General features: G+C 36.9%; 1 protein-coding gene across 4 annotated transcripts in view; it reads right to left on the minus strand.

Annotated features, from left to right (window-relative positions):
* The window catches only part of LOC115232368, a 32,021-nt gene extending 17,237 nt beyond the window's left edge, over positions 1 to 14,784 (minus strand). Inside the window, exons 1-2 of one of the 4 annotated variants that reach the window (XM_036500280.1) lie at positions 14,301 to 14,784; positions 5,950 to 6,007 (exon numbers count right to left, since the gene is read on the minus strand). In XM_036500280.1, coding sequence (XP_036356173.1) covers positions 5,950 to 5,982 — 33 coding nt within the window. In that variant the 5' untranslated portion in view covers positions 5,983 to 6,007; positions 14,301 to 14,784. Of the gene's footprint in view, positions 1 to 5,949; positions 6,008 to 7,618; positions 7,752 to 14,300 lie in introns of those variants that run through there. The other 3 variants (XM_036500286.1, XM_036500277.1, XM_036500278.1) reach the window with 3 other exon arrangements.
* Positions 14,785 to 21,683: the final 6,899 nt, after the last annotated feature.

Below are 21,683 nucleotides of genomic sequence, written 5' to 3' on the forward strand. Positions count from 1 at the left end.
TGTTTTTAAAGGCATTATAAAACGCTATGTAATCTAGGTGTAGTTGGAAAACTTGGAGAATAGGTATGGGATTTTTTAAAAGATAGAATTCAAGCAGAGGTGGTCAATGGACCCACTGCTAATGAAACAAATGCAGTGAATGATGTTCCATGGGACACAGTCTTAGGGCCACTTCTATTCAAATTGACCTTCTCAGACATGCCATTAGCTGCTCAGACAGCCACCCTTGCTAGCTATGCAGATGATTTTGAAGTCTCTCAGAGGATACAGAAACCTGGAGACATTGCATGCCTGCAACAAGAGTTAGACACAATATATAGGTGGGCTGATCAAAATAACATGTAGTATAATGCTGGAAAGTTCTAAGCTCTGCACTACCAATACACAAAGCTGAATGAAGACAGGATACATTAGTCCAGGAGGATTGCAATCCCTGAATTAAAATCCGTGCACAGCCTGGTTAGTGACATGAGTAATGATGCATCTTTCCAGGGCATATTACTAATTTGGCAATAAAATACAGATGACTGGATGGATCCTTAGTTCTTTCAGAACAAGCAAACAGGAAACCATGACAGTCCTCTGAAGAACATTTATCCACAGCCACTTAGACTACAGCATCCAACTATGGTCACCACAAAGTGTAAAAGTGATAACAGAACTTCAAGCAATCCAATGAATCTCTACAAATAAGGTTGTCTCATTGTTACAGGCCTGCTATTGAGAAAAGCTGAGAAAGTTAAGACTCTACTCCTTAGAACAAAGGTGGGAAAGATATGTAGTGATATACATCTGGAAAATCCTGGAAGTACTTGTACCAAGCTTAAGCATTGAAAGTTATACAGACAGCATAGTGCCAAAGATCCCAACACTGCCAACAGGATACAGAACTAGACACTGTAATAGCTTAAGTTTCAAGGGCTCACAGCTCTTCAATATTCTCCAAAAAAGCCTGAGAAACCAGCACGGGGTGGATATAACAAAGCTAATGGAGGTGTCCCAACATGGCCACAGATCTCAAGCGCCAACTAATAAAAGATAAAAGAAATTAGAGGATGTACTGAAAAAAAAAAATCAAATTGGAAAACTTGTTGATTGTAACACATGTAATTCTATAACATTTCTTTTCCATAGACATATACTAGGTGTATTCCAGAAGCTTTGAGACATTTTTAGGAGATGCAGTCCTAAATTGTTGTAACTTTGATATACATCTAATAAGCTGAACTGTCAACTCCTTTATTCCAGATCGAAAGAGACAGCAGTAACAGCACTTTGAACACACCCTACTAAACATTACTTGTCAGAAACGACTAGTTTGCAGAATATAGTTGAGACAAGGAAACAATTTTGAATCTTGTCATGCAATAAAATTTTGTGTTAGACTAGACAAAAATGCTACAGAAACTTACAAAAGCTCCAGATTGCTTATAGATCAACTTGTATAGGCCAAGCATCTGATTTTCACTGACACAAAAGGTTCAGAGATAGTAGAGAAGAGGTGAGAGGAAGGTATGGGAGGGAGAAGGACATCAGAACTGGTTGAAAAAATTTGCAATTTTCTGGATGATGACCATTGTGTGTCTATAAAGATAAAAGCGTACAGTTTGGAGTTGATGTAGCAACAATACACACACTTTTTCATGCAGATTTGGACATGTGCAAAATTTGCACTGAATTTGTTCCCAGTGTGCTCAATGACAAACAGAAGAAAATATGCATTGGTGGCAGCAGGGAGATGATTAAGCTCATTACCTCCAATCCAAGAATATTTGAGTCTCTGGTGACTTTTCCACTGGGGTCAGTGGTATCTGCACCAAGACAATGCTCCTATCCAAAATTCCATCCTCGTAACTAACTACCTGAGAGAGATGAACATCAGAAGTGTCCCTCAACTTCCCTACAATTCAGGCCTTGCTGCCTATGACTTTTGTTATGATCCAGAAACCAAGAAACAGTGTGCTTTATGGAAGCAACCTGGCTCCTCCAGGTTCAAGAAAGCCAGGTAAAGCAAGCCCATCAGGAAGCTAATGATAGTCCCCTTTTTCAGTAGCAAAGGTATCATCTACATCCACTGGGTTCCCTCTGGTCAGACAGTCGATAAAGAGTACATTGTGAAGGTTTTGAGGGAGTTCTGGAAGAGATTTCATTGCAAAAGGTCAGAGCTTTTCCACTGTGGTCAGTGGTATCTGCACCAAGACAATGCACCAATCCACAATTCCATCCTGGTAACTAACTATGTGAGAGAGATGAACATCAGAAGCGTCCCTTAACCTCCCTGCAATTCAGGCCTTGCTGTCTATGAGTTTTGGTTGTTCCCCATACTCAGGGACAACTGAATTGAATACATCGAAAAGATGAATGAGGCTGTGACAAGGGTCCTGTACGCCTTCCCTTCAGAGGATTTCTTTGTGGTCTTCATGAAATAGCTGGAGTGCTACAATGCACTGAAGTCAGAGGATCCTACTTTGATAATGATTAGAGTTTTGTATTTCTTTGAAATTATTAAATGTCTACCATGAAAAATTTCTGGAATGTACCTTGTATATTTGTATATCTTAGTATTAATAAACTTTTTATAAACACACACCTACAGACGTTGAGAGCTGAAAAATGATATATTTTTCTTTCTGTTCATAATATGTAATGTGAAAATTGTAGGTTTCAACAAAGGAACTAACCAGCAAATATTTATAAACAAAGAAAAAAAATGGAGATGGATGGCATAAAGGCTATCACAGTGGTTTTATAAAAATGCTATCTCTAAATGAATCCTTTAGTTGAAAAGAAACTTTTTTAAATGTATCAAAACTGAAATTTTAAAGAATTTTCTAGACAATGGAGACTTTCATAATTGCTTACTTTCAGTAAAAGTTTCATAATTTCAACTAATTAATCAGCAGCTTTCTTCATTATAGTATAGGCAGATGTCAATTCATAAGAGAGCAAATAGGAGGGCAATCCATAGGAGAGCTTTAATTATCTTAGTAGGAGAGAAAGGTCTATAGAAAAGGTGCAGACTGTTGAGAAATTTACTCTATAAATTTGGGAATGGTAAATTATTAACTCTTTACAGATAGGAAACTAGATACAATCCTAGACTCTTCTGTTCTGTTCCAAAAGTACATAGGACTACTTTTTCATCCATTCACCCCTTGACTGATGAACACAATATCCTTCATAATGATGCCTAAAATAAGGTGAAGATTTTACAGAAGCAATGCTGTTCTGTCTTCAATGATACCTGGTATAGTTGACTTAGGCAGAATTAATTAAGTAAATTCGACATTTTCCATGACATAACTTTCAGTCCTGTGGACGTTGCTGCAATTGATAAAATTAAAGTCAATTCAGTAGTGGGCCTTGAAAGAATGCAGGCATCAACTTACTAATCTCTGGGGGAAATTGCTGGACTCAGATTTTATTCCTGAACAATGCTGATAATTCTAAGATGAAGGACTTAAAATTGAATGTTGGTGGTTAAATATTTGTCAGTTGATCCAGTAGGTGGGGCCTCACATCAGTAATCGGGGTCCAGTGTGCTATGGAGTTATTGAGAGGGAGACCTTGAAGTGGTGCACATTCCTTCTTGACGATTTCTGAAACTTACATATATACTATACTAGCTTAAGGGCTGCCCTATCAGGTGGCTTTAAGCTACTGACCTTAAATGGGAAGATCTGACTTGTTTTAGAGAATTTATTGAAATTGCTTCCTCCAGAGTCATATCCCAATGATGATCATATTCGTCACAAAAAATCAAGTAAAACCATTGCCAAAAATAATCACTGGATTTTGAAATTAATTTCAATTGTTCCCAAAATTTATTTCCAAGTTATAAAAATTGTTATCATACAACAATATTCATCGCAAAAAAATCATGTAAAAAAAATCACCGGAAACAATTTCGGTAATGAAAATTTGGGAATCCAAAATTTCAGGATTGTGGGTCCAGATCCAGCCCAGAATATTTTTAATTTACTCATGGAGTCGGCCTGATTCCAAAATGGTATGATATGTTGGGCTACAGCCTCTAGGAGTAAAGTTGAAAAAGTGTGGCACACTGACTTTCGCATTTATTATATTAGATGTATAGCATTTCTGGGTTAGGTTGCACACACACTTGTGTTTATTAGTGTTATACATATATATATATACACACAAGCAAAACCCCCTGCAATATATATGTATGTAAATATGTATGTACACACACACACATACATACACACACACACACGCACATGAGCAAAACTACCTGCAGAATTTCATCAGTTAAGTCTTAGAACCAAGAAATTCCTACTTAGTTAAAGGAGTTGGAAGCCTTTGAAAATGACATTGTAGATGTCATACATTGGCTAAAATTCCACAAATCCTCTAATCTTTTACATAGTGAACTTAGGACAGACATTCATAAGTTTAAACTTCAGATAAGGCCTTACTTTTTTTAGAGAAGACTTAGAATTTATGTATTGTAGAAAAGTAATACTTATGCACAGCCACTGCATCACACAAACACAGGAAGATGGTCTCCTTCAATCTTCGGATAACATTAACAATGAGGACAAAGAGATAGCTTTTAGACTAGGCATCAAGGATAGGGTAGAAGTCTTCGTGAAAAAGAAGCCTTTATAACAATCAAAGATCACAAACCAGACTTTACCTCTGATTTCAAGTATCGATTGAACAACCCTACAACATCTGAAATCAGTTTGGTGAGCAACCAGCTGCTAAGGAGAATCAACAATGACATTAGAAGAACCTCACCCTTTGTTGCAATGTCAGTGAGATCATGTGGTATAAAAAAAATATAGTGGCAGAGATAGTGTAAGGTTTACCCAGTTTGATATAATGGACTTGGATATAATGAATTTATTTAGGGCAGTGAATTTCATTAAAGACTACATTGTGATCAGCAATGAGAACAGAAGCATCATCACGCATGCTAGAAAAACCCTACTCTTTAACAAGGGATTGGTTTAGGTCAAGCAAGCTGACCTAGAAGGCTCCATTGATGTATTGATGAATGTTTTCAACAGTACTGATGTGTGTGTCCTCATTGCCATTTTTATCATGGATTTACTTAGAAAATTCCCCTCAACTACCTTCGGCCTCTACAGAGATAATGCTTTGGAAGTATCAAGAGGAGTGAATTGTCACACACTTGATTGGCTTAGGAAAGACCTAACCCATAACCTGAATTCTCTCGGGCTCAAGGTCACTAAAGAAACCAGCCTGAAGGTGGATAATTTCTTTGACATGACCTTAACCCTTTAGCGTTCAAATTACTCTGCCAAATGTAAAGCTTATTTATTCATATTGTTTTAAATTTATCATGCATTATCTCATTGTTGTGAGATTTTGATGTTATTGTTTATTTTTAGAATGGCATTGTGGGTGTGGGAGGTGTGAGAGGTTAGATCAGGCCAGTTTAAACATAAAACTGGAGGCATATTTTGGCCAGATATGGCCTGTTTAAATGCTAATGGGTTAAACTCAGGAAACTGAAGGAGAGGCTGACATATATTAATGCAACTTCCTGTTATCCAGCCTAGTTTTCAGGAACCTGGTTAAAGGGTCAGCAGTCTGTAACCTGTCTTCAAATAAAGAGATTTTCAATGTTGCATCCCTGTTTTACGATGAGGCCCTTCTTAGGGCCTTTTTTGCTACAGTTCTTGGCATTGAGTATGCATTTTTATATAACCAAAAGTGGTTTAACAAAATCCCACAATGTTCATGCCTTTTTTGTAGTGTTAGTGATATATATAATATTCAAAGTGAACTCTTTTAAAGTGAATTGGATCACATAGCTTAATGAATTTTAAAAAATCCTTTGAAATTAATTGATTTCAATGACTTGAAAAAATTTGTATTGAACAAAATCATGTTTAACCAATTGGAATAGCTCATTAAATTAAGTGATTAAATTACATGGACTCTAATAAATTTTACCTGTTTTCTACTCATAGTGCTACACAACCACATTATTTTAGCTCCAGTGAATTTACTTCTGTGAAATAGAAAAATGAAAAAAGGAGATATATAGACACATATTAGATAGGCATATACATACAAAAATGTTTAAGCATATAAGTTAATAAAAATTTAGTGAAAGAGTTATACCATTCAGATAACAGTCAGTTCAGTTATTTTCTTAAATACACTTGCATATGCATACACACATCAAGAAAGAACACGAGCATGATGAATGTAAGAGATACACATAATAAAAGAGAGAACGTTAGCAATATTTGGATAGACTAAAAATAAGAGAGATGTTAGGGAGTACAATATTGTTCTTACATTACTTGTGTATGTGAATGCAAGTACAGATGTTTTCATATTATGTATGCATTGATAAAGGAGGTGTGCTGGCAAAATCATTAGCATGTTGAAAAAATTGCATAACAGCATTTCTTCCACCCCTTTATATCCTGAGTTCAAATTTTTCCATGGTCACCTGTGCCTTTTCTCCAATCAGGGTGAATAAAATAAGTCCCAGCTGAACACAGGTCAATGTAATCGACTTATCTCCTCCCTTAAAATTGCTGGCTTTATGCCAAAATTTAATGTCATTATGTATGTGTTATGTGTAAGCTTGTTCAAGATTGAGATTATGTTAGGGTGTTATTACAATTTCTGTACATATATCATCATCACCATCATTTTAACATTAATTTTTCCCATGTTTGCATGGGTCAGACAGAATTTGACGAGGTAGATTTTCTAGTCAGATGCCTTTTCTGTCACCAACTGTCACTTGTTACACAGCAGTGTAATATACCCTCATGGCAAGAAGATTAGAAATAAGACACTGCTTATATGATGGTGACACTCATTTACACCATTCATACAAGGCAATGCATGCAACACACACATACACTTTTAATATGGCAAACTTCTTTCAGTTCCATCCATCATATTCATTCACAAGACTGGGGCTATAGTACAAGTCGTTTGTTCAAGGTACTATGCAGTGGGATTGAACTGGAAACCACATGCTGGTGAGTGTATGGGGATTGATATATAAATATATATCTATATTTGAGTCTATGTATGCTTATGTGTATATATGTATATGTGTGTATAAACTTGTGCATAAGTCTGCGTCTGTGTATAAGTGTGTGCATGCATATAAATATGTGAATACATGTGCACATTTATTCAGCCGCATGCATGTGCATATACACATATGCTCAATTACACATGGCAGAATGTATATTCACATATATACACATTTACACTTGTGTGAAGTCATTTGCTTGAGTATGGTTACCCATTTATGCATCCATACTTGCATAAACACTTGAATGAGTGTCAACCCCCCTTGTGTACGCATGTAGATACATGTATATGCATGCATGTAACCAAAAACATGTACACATCTGTATTTGCAACATACACGAAAATATACATTCAAGTACCTGTATACAGAAAACATATTAATGTAAATATACACCTGTGTACAACATGTGTTCACATGTACACTTGCAGATGTATTGATATGGCCACATATATGTATATACATGTGCACACTGAGGCATGCATGCAAAAACGTTCATGTACATGTGTATATGTAGAATTATGCAGAATGTTATTAATGTGCATGTTTATCCCATACCTCCATCCATAGTTACCTGATAATAATTGACTTATATCTAAATTAATATTCAGTCAGAAACTCATATAATGATCACTTCAGAAATAAACTGTAGCTTTGACTCTGATCTATATAGCTTTTCTCTTATGACATCATATATATATATATATATATATATATATATATATATATCTTACACAGTATGACATCATAATAGGCTTTTTAAAAAAAATAGTTAACTTTGCCTTTCATCCTTTCAGGGTTGATGAAATAAATACCAGTTAAGCACTTGGGTCAATGTAATTGAGTAGCCCCCTCATCCCAAAACTTCAGGTCATGTGCCTAGAGTAGAAAAGATTATTTATGACCATTCAGAACAGATTAAAGCAAATACTTTTATCGGTTCATAATCTGTCCCTAGTCCACATATATTGTCATTCACAAAATAAGCAAAGAAGCACTTTTGATAATATCTACTCCTTACTCAAACCAATTTACACTAGATTTTATAGAAGTAAATGAAACCTATTGATACTGAAGTCAGTCACTCTTCTGAATATAAAAGGACCAGTGATTCTAACCAAGGAAGTGCTGTAGGGCATTACGTACAAAAGTATTACATATCTAATAATAATAGAGAAAGGTGTACAAGCTTGTGTAAGAGGATGAGAATTCAGGAACACTGGAAGGGTGTCTGGTCTGATCCTGTCACATTCAAGTTGAAGAAACGAAGACAAAGTCAGGCTGTCTTCAATAACAGTAAGTGGTGGTTTATTCTGTGGTTTACAGGTAAAACATGTACACATGTATTTCTTGTAGGGAAACCGGCAGCCGAATCCACAGGACTGGTTACAATGTTCTCTCATGCGAGTCAAGATGATTCGGTGTTCATTCCCGCTTCGTTGGGGTGAGGTTCTCTGTGCGTAGGGTTGTTCCCTGAGAGAAAGTTAAGCCATGTCCAACCACTAGCGCTGTTCTGCCAGAAAACACCGATTCAGTGGTCAGGCTTTCATGTTGCAGTTCCTGCGCATGCACATGAGGAAACTTCTGGTGGCCAACCGGCAGTAATCCAATTCTGCGCATGTGCGCTGAAACTTACACAGTAGCGTCACTACACTTGTATTTCTTTGTTGCTAAAACTCCAAAACAGTCCTGTTCAGTCATATCTTAATCCCAATTTGAATATATCTTAAAAATTTTAACTTTGTCTATTTTGAGTGCTTTAATGTGGCTGTCCCTCTATTTCATTATACATATGATGATATATACATAGGGGTCCACTCACTTCTATTTTGCAAAAAACGACACTTGCAAGTTTCCATATTATAAAGCTTTATTTTTCCGTTAATTTGGCAAAATTTCAGAATAAGCATTACCAACTGTGATTTTTTTTTGTGTAAAACTTTTAAAGCTTCTGTTTTAAACATTCAGGCTTCCAAATTTTTAGCATTGTTTTCCATGTTATTTATAATTTTCAATTTTTTAATTGTTCGTTTATGTTTTTTAATATAGGTGTGTGTGATTGTATCAAATCATTTAGTTGCTTGCTTTGCTTTTGTTTAAGTCAAGATAGTGTAATACAAGGTTTGAGTGCAATTTCTAGCAGGTCAAGCAACTACACTGAGGATCCATTGGGAGGTAACATAATCAAAATTATTCTATTAATGATATCAATAATAATAAAAATGCTTAATAAAAGTTGCTGGCATCAGGAAGGGCATGCAGTTGTAGAAATCATACTAAAGCAGACAGTAGAGCTTGGTAAAATCTTCTGACTTACCAGCTCCTGTCAAGCCATTCAACCTATGCCAGTAGGATAAATGGAAATTAAATGATGATGATAATAATTATATATATATCATCATCATCATCATCATTATCGTTTAACGTCTGCTTTCCATGCTAGCATGGGTTGGACGATTTGACTGAGGACTGGCAAACCAGATGGCTGCACCAGGCTCCAATCTTGATCTGGCAGAGTTTCTACAGCTGGATGACCTTCCTAATGCCAACACACACATATATCATCATCATCATCATCATCATTTAGCGTCCGCTTTCCATGCTAGCATGTTCAACTGGGGTCTGGGAAGCCAGAAGGCTGCACCAGGCCCAGTCTGATCTGGCAATGTTTCTACAGCTGGATGCCCTTCCTAACACCAAACACTCCATGAATGTAGTGGGTGCTTTTTACGTGTCACCGGCACAGGTGCCAGACGAGGCTGGCAACGGCCACGATTGGATGGTGCTTTTTATGTGCCACCGGCACGGAGGCCAGTCAGGGTGGCACTGGCAACGGCCACATTCGGATGGTTCTCTTATGTGCCACCAGCACTGGTATCAAAGCTACAATTTCCATTGATGTTGATCGATTTCGATTTTGATTTTGAGTCTCACTTGCCTCAACAGGTCTTCACAAGTAGAGTTTTGTGTCCCAAGAAGGAAAGGTATGCATAAGTGGACTGGTTACATCCCAGGTAGAGGCCACGGGTTATGGTCTCACTTGTCCTGCCGGGTCTTCTCACGCACAGCATACTTCCAAAGGTCTCAGTCTCTAGTCATTTCCTCGGTGAGACCTAAAGTTCGAAGGTCATGCTTCACCACCTCGTCCCAGGTTTTCCTGGGTCTACCTCTTCCACAGATTCCCTCAGCTGCTAGGGTGTGGCACTTTTTCACACATCTATCTTCATCCATTCTTGCCACATGACCATACCAGCGCAAACATCTCTCTTGCACACCACAACTGATGCTTCTTAGGTCCAACTTTTCTCTCTGTCGAGTATGAACGTTGACATTACACATCCATTGCAACATACTGGCTTCATTTCTTGCGAGCTTACACATATCCTCAGCAGTCATGGCCCATGTTTCACTGACATGTAGCATGGCTGTTCATACACATGCGTCATACAGTCTGCCTTTTACTCTAAGCGAGATGCCTTTTGTCACTAGCAGAGGTAAGAGCTCTCTGAACTTTGCCCAAGCTATTCTTACTCTAGCAGTTACACTTTCAACACACCCACCCCTACTACTGACTTGGTCACCTAGGTAACGGAAGCTATCAACTACTTCTAGTTTTTCTCCCTGGAAAGTGGCGGAAGTTGGTCTCTGCGCATTTTCAGTGTTTATTGCTCCTGAGCATCTGCCACATACAAAAACTATCTTCCTAGTTAGCCTTCCTTTGACGTTGCTGCACCTCTTATGTGTCCATAGCTTACACTTGGTGCATCTTATAGAGTTTCTACCTACACCTTTTCTACAGATCGAGCAGGGCCATCTACCTGAAGGCGTTTGTGACTTGTCTACCTTCCTACTTATTAGGACTTTGGTTTTAGCTAGGTTGACTCTAAGGCCGTTCAATTCTAATCCTTGCTTCCACACCTGAAACTTCTTCTCCACTTCTGATAGTGACTCAGCAATTAGAGCAAGGTCATCAGCATAGAGGAGCTCCCAGGGGCATCCTGTCTTGAATTCCTCCGTAATTGCCTGGAGGACTATGGTAAATAGGAGGGGGCTGAGGACTGAACCTTGGTGGACCCCTACCTCTACCCGGAATTCTTCACTGTACTCGTTGCCAACCCTCACCTTACTAGCAGCGTCCCTGTACATGGCTCGCACAGCTCTCACTAACAGAAGAAGGAATGGGAACTTGCTGAAACTTGAGGGATGGCGAATCTCGGAGTTTGATAAACTCTTCGTCAGTCTCTTGGACAGCTGCAATTTGATGATGGTCGATGCCTGAATCCACATGTATTGCGTTCAGCTGGATTCGGGACAGAGCGTCAGCTGCTACATTGTCTGATCCCTTGATATGCCGAATATCGGTTGAATATTGGGAGACAAAGTCCAAGTGGCGAAGTTCTCTTGGTGAATGTCGATCCGGTTTGGTACGGAACGCATAAACTAGTGGTTTATGGTCCGTGTAGATCACGAAATCCAATCCTTCGAGCATGTGATGAAAATGCTTCACTGAAAGGTAGGTTGCCGAGAGTTCATGGCCAAACGTACTATATTTGGCTTCAGTGGGTTGCAACCACTTAGAAAAGAAGGATAAGGGTTGCCAAACGCCGTCGACATGTTGTTGCAAAACGCCTCCAACCCCCATGTCTGATGTGTCCACTAGCAGCGAAAGAGGAGCGCCAGACCTGGGGAAAATGAGCATGGAAGCGTTTGCCAGCATTTCTTTCAGACCGTTGAAAGATGTTAATTCTTCCTCGTTCAACGTTATGTCTTCATTTTTCCGAGTCCGGTTGCAAAGAAGTTGCTTTGTTTTCTCTGGTGATGGCAGATGTATTTCCGGTGTCCGTGCAAGTTACTTCCGGTGACTGTACATATATATACACTTTTGCTTAGGCATATTGATACTAATAACCTTGTGTTAGATCTCAATATACATATGCTTCAGAATAAATCTTCAGTCGAGCAGGAATAAGAAATTGAAATGACAAAGGAAAAGAAATCATGCCATAAATTTTATTAGCTTACAGCTGCTTCTGGTATAAGATGCAATACACTCATTGTTGAATACTTGTGTATCACTCTATATATTTAACAAATATACCATTAAGCTATCATACCTTGCTGGTACCATTACTGAGACTAATAACTTTAAACTAAAATATGGAAGTTGTACAGCTGATACCAAGCAGTCAACTTCCAAATTCCTCTGGTCTCGACCCTACCATTGTATACATCCCTTGATATGCCGAATATCGGTTGAATATTGGGAGACAAAGTCCAAGTGGCGAAGTTCTCTTGGTGAATGTCGATCCGGTTTGGTACGGAACGCATAAACTAGTGGTTTATGGTCCGTGTAGATCACGAAATCCAATCCTTCGAGCATGTGATGAAAATGCTTCACTGAAAGGTAGGTTGCCGAGAGTTCATGGCCGAACGTACTATATTTGGCTTCAGTGGGTTGCAACCACTTAGAAAAGAAGGATAAGGGTTAGTATTAGTGAAATATTAAAGAATATAGTGAAATAACCACTACGCCATTCCAAGTTCGATTCCAGACAGTGACCTTAATAATAATAACAACATCAAAAAAATACCTTAGGAATGAGAATCCAGGTTCAAAATTTCCCCCAAGACACCTGACGAAGGCTGGAGGGTATATCAGTCAAACTATTTTGTTAACAACAATGAAGATGAGGACAAATATCTATCAAATATAAATAATGTTTATTTATATTTAGATGCATGCAGGAGTGGCTATTTAGGCACAGGAGTGACTGTGTAAGTAGCTTGCTAACCAACCACATGGTTCCGGGTTCAGTCCCACTGCGTTGCATCTTGGGCAAGTGTCTTTTGCTATAGCCCTGGGCCGACCAATGCCTTGTGAGTGAATTTGGTAGACGGAAACTGAAAGAAGCCTGTCGTATATATGTATATATATGTATGTGTGTGTGTTTGTGTGTCTGTGTTTGTCCCCCTAGCATTGCTTGACAACCGATGCTGGTGTGTTTACGTCCCCGTCACTTAGCGGTTCAGCAAAAGAGACCGATAGAATAAGTACTGGGCTTACAAAGAATAAGTCCCAGAGTCGATTTGCTCGACTAAAGGCGGTGCTCCAGCATAGCCGCAGTCAAATGACTGAAACAAGTAAAAGAGAAATAAAAGAATAAAAGAGAAAATGTACATAATTCCTTATCTCTTAAATATAGAACTGTATCATGAAATAACTTGATGATTCTGGTAGGTTATCAGAGATAAAGTTAAAGACACCCAACATATGACCTATTTGGCTCATGACTACTTGCATTTACAATCATATATATTTCTGTGCAATATCTCTTGGCATTTAATAATCACATTTATGGTCATTTATATTCCTGTGTGCATATGCATAATTTCTCCAAAACTCACATTCAAATATTCCTACATCCAGTCTCACATATCTCCACTTTCACATTTATTTTACTCCCCAAAATCATCTCCTAACGATTTACTACACCAAAGATATTGCACAAGAGGAAGATTTTTCTATCTACTTCAGGCAAGAAACAGAAGAAATTACTTAATTCAGAGACTAATACACATACAATTAATCGACATGGTGGAGTGAAGAAAATAAATCCTACTGTATATGATTTACAGTTATCTCATTCAACATGCTCCACTCAAAGTGCTTAAAATGTACTAAGATGCTATACTGTATTTTAGCATCATCAATGACAAAGAAATGGCATGGATTTGTCTATGAAATCGAGAAATTGTTAATGTTCTGAATCAAACAGCAGATACAAGAATATGTACCCTTAAGCCAATTAACAATTCAAAGGTGCAAAATATTTTCATGTCTTAGTAGGAATGGATGGGAAAGGGATATAAATATAACTTTCAAGCCAGCAATGGATGATTTAATTACTCAAAACATTAAAAAAATATTTTAACTCTATGTTGTCTGAGAAACAGAAGTTGAGAAAGTCTATGTATTAACAGCTGAGAAATTTAAAACTTAGGAAGAACTAATTAACAGAAAAGGATACTAAATAGAATAAGTCTTTAATGGGGATGATATCGGCTTATATGAGAACAGGAATGATTCAATAAACACTTACATCCAGAGGTAAAAACTATTCCTGGATTGAAAACATAACTCTGTAACTAGGAGGTAATATTGCTGGTTATAAACAGAAACCTCAATTTTACTATTCTAAAAATCTGCATGCATCTAAAAATATTAATGAGAATACATTACCAGTCCACTCTTGATCAAACAATGTTAGATGACTAGTTTTCAGATTATTTTATTCCAAATGCACAAAAACTGCATTATAAACAGTACAATTGGACATCTGGCTCATCAAGACAATATCCATCTGAACATAAAGGTATCTGTAGTGGATGTGTGTATGTATTAATAAATACATAAGTTGTTTCGTGATTAAATAGAGATTTATTTCCACTACATAAATTTTGTAAGCAATGCTACGCATTGCTTGTACAGAATACATATTAAAGAATGCTTGTACAGAATACATATTAAAGAAGAATATGTTTGCATGTGTGTGAGTAAATCATTCAGGACAGTAACCTGTAGGCATATTCTCTAGTCGTCTCCAAAACGCGTAGTGTCTGCTTTAGCGTCAGCTCCGGTTCTCTCTGTATAGCCGTTTTTTCCTTTCTATTTATAAAATCTCAAATAGCCAGAAAAATAGATATATCGCAACACAGTTACTGTTTAAGTAGGTCATCGTTCGTCCCCTTGAACTTCGCGTGACATGGCTCAGGTCGGAGGTCAAAGGCGAGACGATCAATCACTTTTTGTCAGAACAAAGGAATCTTAATTTCGCGGCTTTGCATGCATTGGTATTTGACGACCGATGATTCTTGGATTCGATTTCGAATCCAAGCTTAGAGAAGGAAGTGCTAACTCTTACATATCTATATACCAACTAACAACACTATCTGTCTTTCAACCAATGGACCATGGTGCTGTAACAGCATTTAAAGTCTATTATATGCAATTAATGTTTGCCTAGGCTATAGTTTTAACAGATGATGAGACAGAGATTTGAATATGTTCTGGAAAAGTTACATTTTTCAGTGCCTTAAATATATTGCAGTGTTATGAAAGAAAAGTCATTAGACTACAAATCTAAAGAACTGTCCAACAAAGACCTCACTGAATTAGAAGCAGATAGAATTATAGAGGAAGATGAGCCAAGTAATTCATTCATTGCAAAGAGGCTGGCAGATATGTTTTCTTATTCTAGTAAATGTCTTGCCCTGTTAGAAATGAAAGACCAGAATGTCAAAAGATTTGATAAGATCAAAGGAAATATTAAAGCCATAATATGCTGTTACCAAGAAATATGTGAAGATAAAGGAAAGGCTCAAATCAAACTCGGTGCCTTTTTTCAAGAAGATTACAAGAATTTCCCCTTGTAAAGTGGTTGGTGTCTGGAGTGGCATCCAGCTGTAAAAACCTTACTAAAACTGACCTCACCTGTGCTTGTGCCACACAAAAAGCATTAAGTCCACTTTGTTGAGTGGTTGGTGTTAGAAAGGGCACACAGCTGTAAAAATCCTGCCGAAAGTCACAGAAGTCTGGTGCACACTTTGGCCTGGCTGGCTTTTGTGGTACCGTCCCACCCAAGCTAGCATGAAACACAAACATTAAATGATAATGATGGTGATGAACCTACTCATTCTTAACTCAGCAAGTAACTTCCTTGTCAATCCAACATGTTTCCAACATGTAAAGTTTGCTTTGGGCTTTATGGCTAAGGAACCAATGAATTTTAATTTTTCAGACATCAAATTTAGTACTACAATGGCTACCATAAGCTGAATATTCAGATTTACTACTACATGCTGCTACCTCAAGATGACTACAGGTACATACATTTTATGACAAGAATTTGCTTATTATTTTTGTCATTTTAAATTTACTTTTTTTTGTATGTATGCAGTGTGTATACTTTTATTACTAGTATAATTTGATGGGCAGTCTTCATGTTTTTGCTGCTTTTTAAAATGATTCTCCCATCAATCATTATTTTAAAAAATACAAGAAATCAAGAGATTATATAATCATATCTATATATTTAAGAACCATGATAAAGCTAATGTTATGTCACCAGCTGAAAAATTGGGGAATTGAAGGACAAAAATGTTGAATTCCATATTACCTGGAACATAGTCAAGCAAACTTTGCCCCATATAAATGATAGGTATGGATGTAGAGACTTTGCTGCACCAAATTATTGGAAATCCTAAAATGTACTGGTAAGGTCCTTAGCAAATCTAATGAACTTATGATAAAATGCATACACTACATTAAAATCACTTTTCTATATTTTAAATTTGTTAGCTAAAATGCTCCTGATACTTATCCTATAGTTTTTAATTTAGTTAAGTAACCTCTTTTCATTACTGAACCATTTGAATACTTTTAACTATTTAACTTATATACATACACTTGCTCAGTGTTGTCACCTGCTTCTGCCAGTTACCTTTCTTGGTCCATCGATTAACACAAAACATATCATTTATTCTCCCTAGTTATGTATAATAATGTAAAGTTATTCAGCACTTCATGTGGTGTTCAAACCAGAAAATATTTAATTATCCAATGTAAGACCTCTCATTTCCTATAGTCGTTTATTTGTGTGTGTGTGTGTGTATGTGTGCATGACTGTATATACATGTTTGCAATGTATATATATGTAGTATGTCTCTCTATCTTCATGCATATATATCTATGTAGCTGCCTGTATGTGTGCTGTATGGGAGTGTATCTACATATGCGTATGTATGTACATGCATGTCAATATATAAGAGGGGTTGGTGAAATCCTTTTGCTTGTCTCCTTTAACTAATGGTAAGTCTGCTAGATATTTGATGACTTTATAATTACTACCTGGCACCACTGTGTCTATAGAAAGTTTAGATTATTTTGCTATCAAAGTTGAACCATAAATTAAATTTTCCCATTGTAGCAGCAGCACCACAAAACCTCAAAACGGACAATCATAATTTTTCTTAGCTTGATGTGTCTTCTCAAGCACAGTAAGCAACCAGAAGTCTCAGTCCCTTGTCAACTCCTCTGTGAGGCCCAAAGTCTGAAGATCCGTTTTCATCACAATGTCCCACACATTCCCTTCACAATTAGAAATCAGCACTTTTTGAAGCAGCTGTCTTCATCCTTACACATTTCCCATCAGCCTTCCCTCTTGCAAACTAAATCTAATGTCTCATATACCCAGTTTTTCTCTCAAATCACTTACACTGTTGTACATGCACAAAATGCTCCAAAGCTGAATAGTCATATCTGTCAAATCAGTTACATGTAGAGATACATGGGAGTTTAGTGATAGCAGCAGTGGTTTATTTACATTATTTTCAGTCTCTCTTTTAACAGATTTTGGCTGGTTCTGAAGTGTGAGAAGATCGGTTACCATCACAAGAATGAGAATAGCAGTTACTATCTGAAATATGCTTCTTGTTCAAGCTCTTTCACCATAAGTTTGGAAGAACATTGTCCCAGTACTTTTTTTAGTTACCTCATTTGGCTGATAGAAGGATCATTGCAGTCTTTTTCATTGCACCAAAATAGATACTGACTTAAATATAACGACCAAAGCATGAGTGTGTGTGTATCAGGTTACTCTTTGAACTACTGGTAACATGTAACCCAGTACAACCATATGAGCAAAAGATCTCTAGTCATTGTTTAGACATCTTTCATGAGGAAGGAAAACTTAGATATAACACCTGCAACTTCATCCATATCTAATGGTTTAGATTGGCTCTTCTTTTTGGGTAAATGCATGTGTTGTTTAGACATTGGGATTAGCACTGTATGTGTGTGTTTGTCAATATTTTAACTGAATCTATGTTCTTAATTTTGTTGTGTCTAGTGAGAGTCATTATGCCAGCATTATTAACACATGCACTGGTTCAATTCCACTCCTTTAATTGGTAAAATATCCAACTAACTAATTGATTGTTTGTTTAACTTAGTTAAACTGTAAGTTGTTTGTTTAGTCCATTATGGAGGCCATGTTTGTCTGTCTGAGACCTTGTTGCATACATGTGTGCCAGTGTTCACATGTGCTGATGTATTTATATATGTATGTATATATTCTTCTGTGTATGTATTCCTCTGTGTGTATGTACTTCTGCTTTTGTGTGAGTTTGTGTATGTGTGCACATGTGTCTGTAATGTATGCATGTATGCTTATATATGTTTGTGTATACATGGTATGCATATATATCTATATGTGCCTATACATAATGTGTGCATGTATCTATGCATATATGCCTGAGTGTGTGTCTGAGTGTATATGTCCATGTTTCTGTCTCCTTGAGTGTAAGTGCATGTCTGTTCATACTGCCTATTTACTTACCTACCTACATAATTAAGTAACTAACAATCTATATAACTAACCTAACCACCTAAAAACATACTTATTTACCTACCTATCTACCTACTTGAATGCTTACTTATGAGTGTACCTATGTATGTATACTGCATGGGTGGTATCTGTGACATTGAGCTATCTCTACCTCCTAGGTGTATTTCCTATTTAGTATGGGTATAATGTTTAATTTCTGAGAATGTACTCTTGTATTTGGCTAAGTGGGTCCTTTGGGTGTTTGGAAAAAATGTGGATGTCAGTTTGACCCAGTGTGTTGCCAAGTTGGTCTTTGGCATGTTGATAGTTTATGGACAACTGCTTTTGTCATTATACTCTCTCCTGAGTGTCATTTAGCCTCTCTGCTAAACTCCGAGAAGTTTCCCCAATGTATGCCATGTTTCTATCCTTATGAACTTCTTACATGTACCTTATGCTGTAGACTACATGCCCAATCTTACAGTTAATACTGGGGTTAAAGTTACATGCCACACACTTTCCATTTGTGCACATGGTATTTTCAAAAGCGTACAGCCAACATAATTATGATCTGATGGAGCTCCCTGGCTTCTCAACAATCTTAATGTTGAGTCTGGTGTCCGTTAGAGCCTTCTTAACCCTACAGGCTAACTCCCTATGAGGTGTGGCCTCTACAAACATCACTCCTTGATATTTATCAGCTTTGTACCATGTGTTAACTGTGTAGAATATATTCTTAATTATTATTCTTTTTTATATGCTCATATCTTATAAATAGTTTATTAACAGATAATTCTTATTTTATTTCTTATTTTTACCTAACATATATGTTTACATCTCTATGTCCACTCCTCTGTGAAGACATAGAAATTTCGAATGAGCATGATTAGCCAGTGAGAGTGTCATTCCCCAAGTTTCTTTTGGAGCAAATGTCAAGGAGGAGAAAATTCTAAAACACCCATCTCATTGCAAAGCCAGAAACTTTGCTCTTGCTTGCTTCTAGACAACATAGCTTTATAGGAGAGTCTCAATGGTGTTAAGCTGTTACTGACTTTAAATTTCAGCACAGCATTGCTGACTGACATTACCTTTAACAACTGGGTGGATTTTGAAGTCCTTTGGCAATGGAAAAGCAGTGACACGTACAGGCCTGACAAACTCGAAGCATGTAGTTGTTGACTTGTACATAAGGTGGAATTTGGTAGACATAAGTCATTTGTCATTAAATTAGGCAATGGTGAGACTTTGATGTTCAACTGGTGTCTGAGCAACCCTTTTCAAGAATAGCACTGCTTACCAGGGTTCTGGAAGGGTCTAGAAAAGATGTACAAGATGCTCAACAAGAATGTATAGCATCAATAAACAACACATCATCATAGGATGTTGTCAGAATGCAGCTAATGAAATTCTTGGGACACCTCCAGCAAAGAGTAGAGACTGGTTTGATGAAAATGACCAAGCTATAAAACAATGCTTTCAAAAAAAAAAATGGGATACAGAATAAAATGCTGCAAGAAAGGATATTAAAGAAAAGGAAGCTTCAGTTGTAAGAAAATTCCAAGCATGCAATTGCCATAGCTCAACACACTCTGCAAATAATGTAGTAAAACTAGTGGTTGAGACTGGTGACCAACATGCAAGCAGTAGCTGATGCAAAAATCACAAAGGTGATTTATAGTTAGATGAAGCAAACCTTTTGACCAAATTCTACAAATTCTTAAGATGGGAGAGATCTGCTTGTAGACAAAGAAAGCATATCTAAGATATGGAAGGAACATTTTAATGAGTTGGTAAATAGTGTTAAATCTCAAGTAGGGCCTGCTGACCTTGAAAATATTCAGTGAGGACCATCCATTCTTAATGATCCACCAACCAAGGAGGAAGTAGTACAAAATGACATCAAGAAACTTAATCATAGAAAAGCTGCTGGAAAAGACAGATTTTTTGCAGAGATCTCTCAATTTGGTGGTGAAAGATTAGCAAAAATTATGCATAACCTAATTTTTGAAATCCAGAGGGACAGTGAAGTACTGAAGGACTGAAAAGACATCATGATAATAGCATTATATAAAAACAAGGGTTTACTAGAGAACTGCAGAAATTATAAAACAATAGCACTGCTTGTGTGGCCCCAATCATCCTAACAAGTTTGAACAACAATATAACAAACTTGATTTTGCCAGAATGACAATGTGGTTTCAGGCCCCACAGAATCACAGTTGACATGACCTTTATGGCTCATCAAATTCAAGAGAAATGTTTTGAACACCATCAAAACTTGTTCCAAGTTTTTGTGGTCTCAACAAAGGCTTTTGACATGGGCAACTAAAAAGCATTATGGTGGATCCTGATCAAGTTGAGTCACCTAGATCACTTTGTTGATATCAAAAAGTCTTTTCAAAATGACAAGTAAATCTGGATAAATGTTGGTGGTATTCTCAGTGAGCCAATTAAAATCAAGAAGGGTGTTAAATAGGGTGATCTCATGGCACCAACTTTTTTCTCTATCTCCTCTATAGTGCTAATTGATGCATTCAGGGACTGCAACAAAGGCATCTTCATTAGATACCAAAATACTTGTTCCATATATGACATTTTGCCGTGAAGACCAAAATCTTTCATTATCTTATATGCAATCAATTATATGCTGATGACTATGTGGAATGAGTGTGCTACAATAGCACACTCATTCCACATGTACACAAACATTTATGGATAGACTCTCACAATCTTGTAAGGCATTCAGATTAACCATTAGCCTCAACAGGACAGTGGTAATGTTTCACTCAACTCCTAGATCACGCTATGTTGAATCATCAATTTTTGTCTATGGTCATAGGCTCAAATTTGTAGATAAATTTTTATATGTAGGAAGTATGGTTATTCAGCACAGTTTAAAGATGATGAAATAGTTTTAAGCATCATCAGAAAAGCAAATGAGGTTTTTGCTAGTCTCAAAGCATGTGTTTGTGATTGGAAAGGCATTTAAAAAGGTACTAAAATTAGAATATATAACGCAAACGGTGCTGTCTTTTCGTCCAACATTACTTCATCAAGCATATTTTTGACCATGTCTTTGAGTCCAATGTCTTTTTGTCCAATGACAAATCCTATAAATAAAATTCTCAATAATTATATGATTTTCTAAAGAGTTTATTTACAATTGGACAAAAAGTCGTTGACAAAAAAATCATTGGACTAAAAGATGTGAATGAAGTGTAAGGCAGAAGTAATCATTG

This window comes from Octopus sinensis, linkage group LG2, assembly GCF_006345805.1.
Source record: "Octopus sinensis linkage group LG2, ASM634580v1, whole genome shotgun sequence".
Lineage (NCBI taxonomy): Eukaryota > Metazoa > Mollusca > Cephalopoda > Octopoda > Octopodidae > Octopus > Octopus sinensis.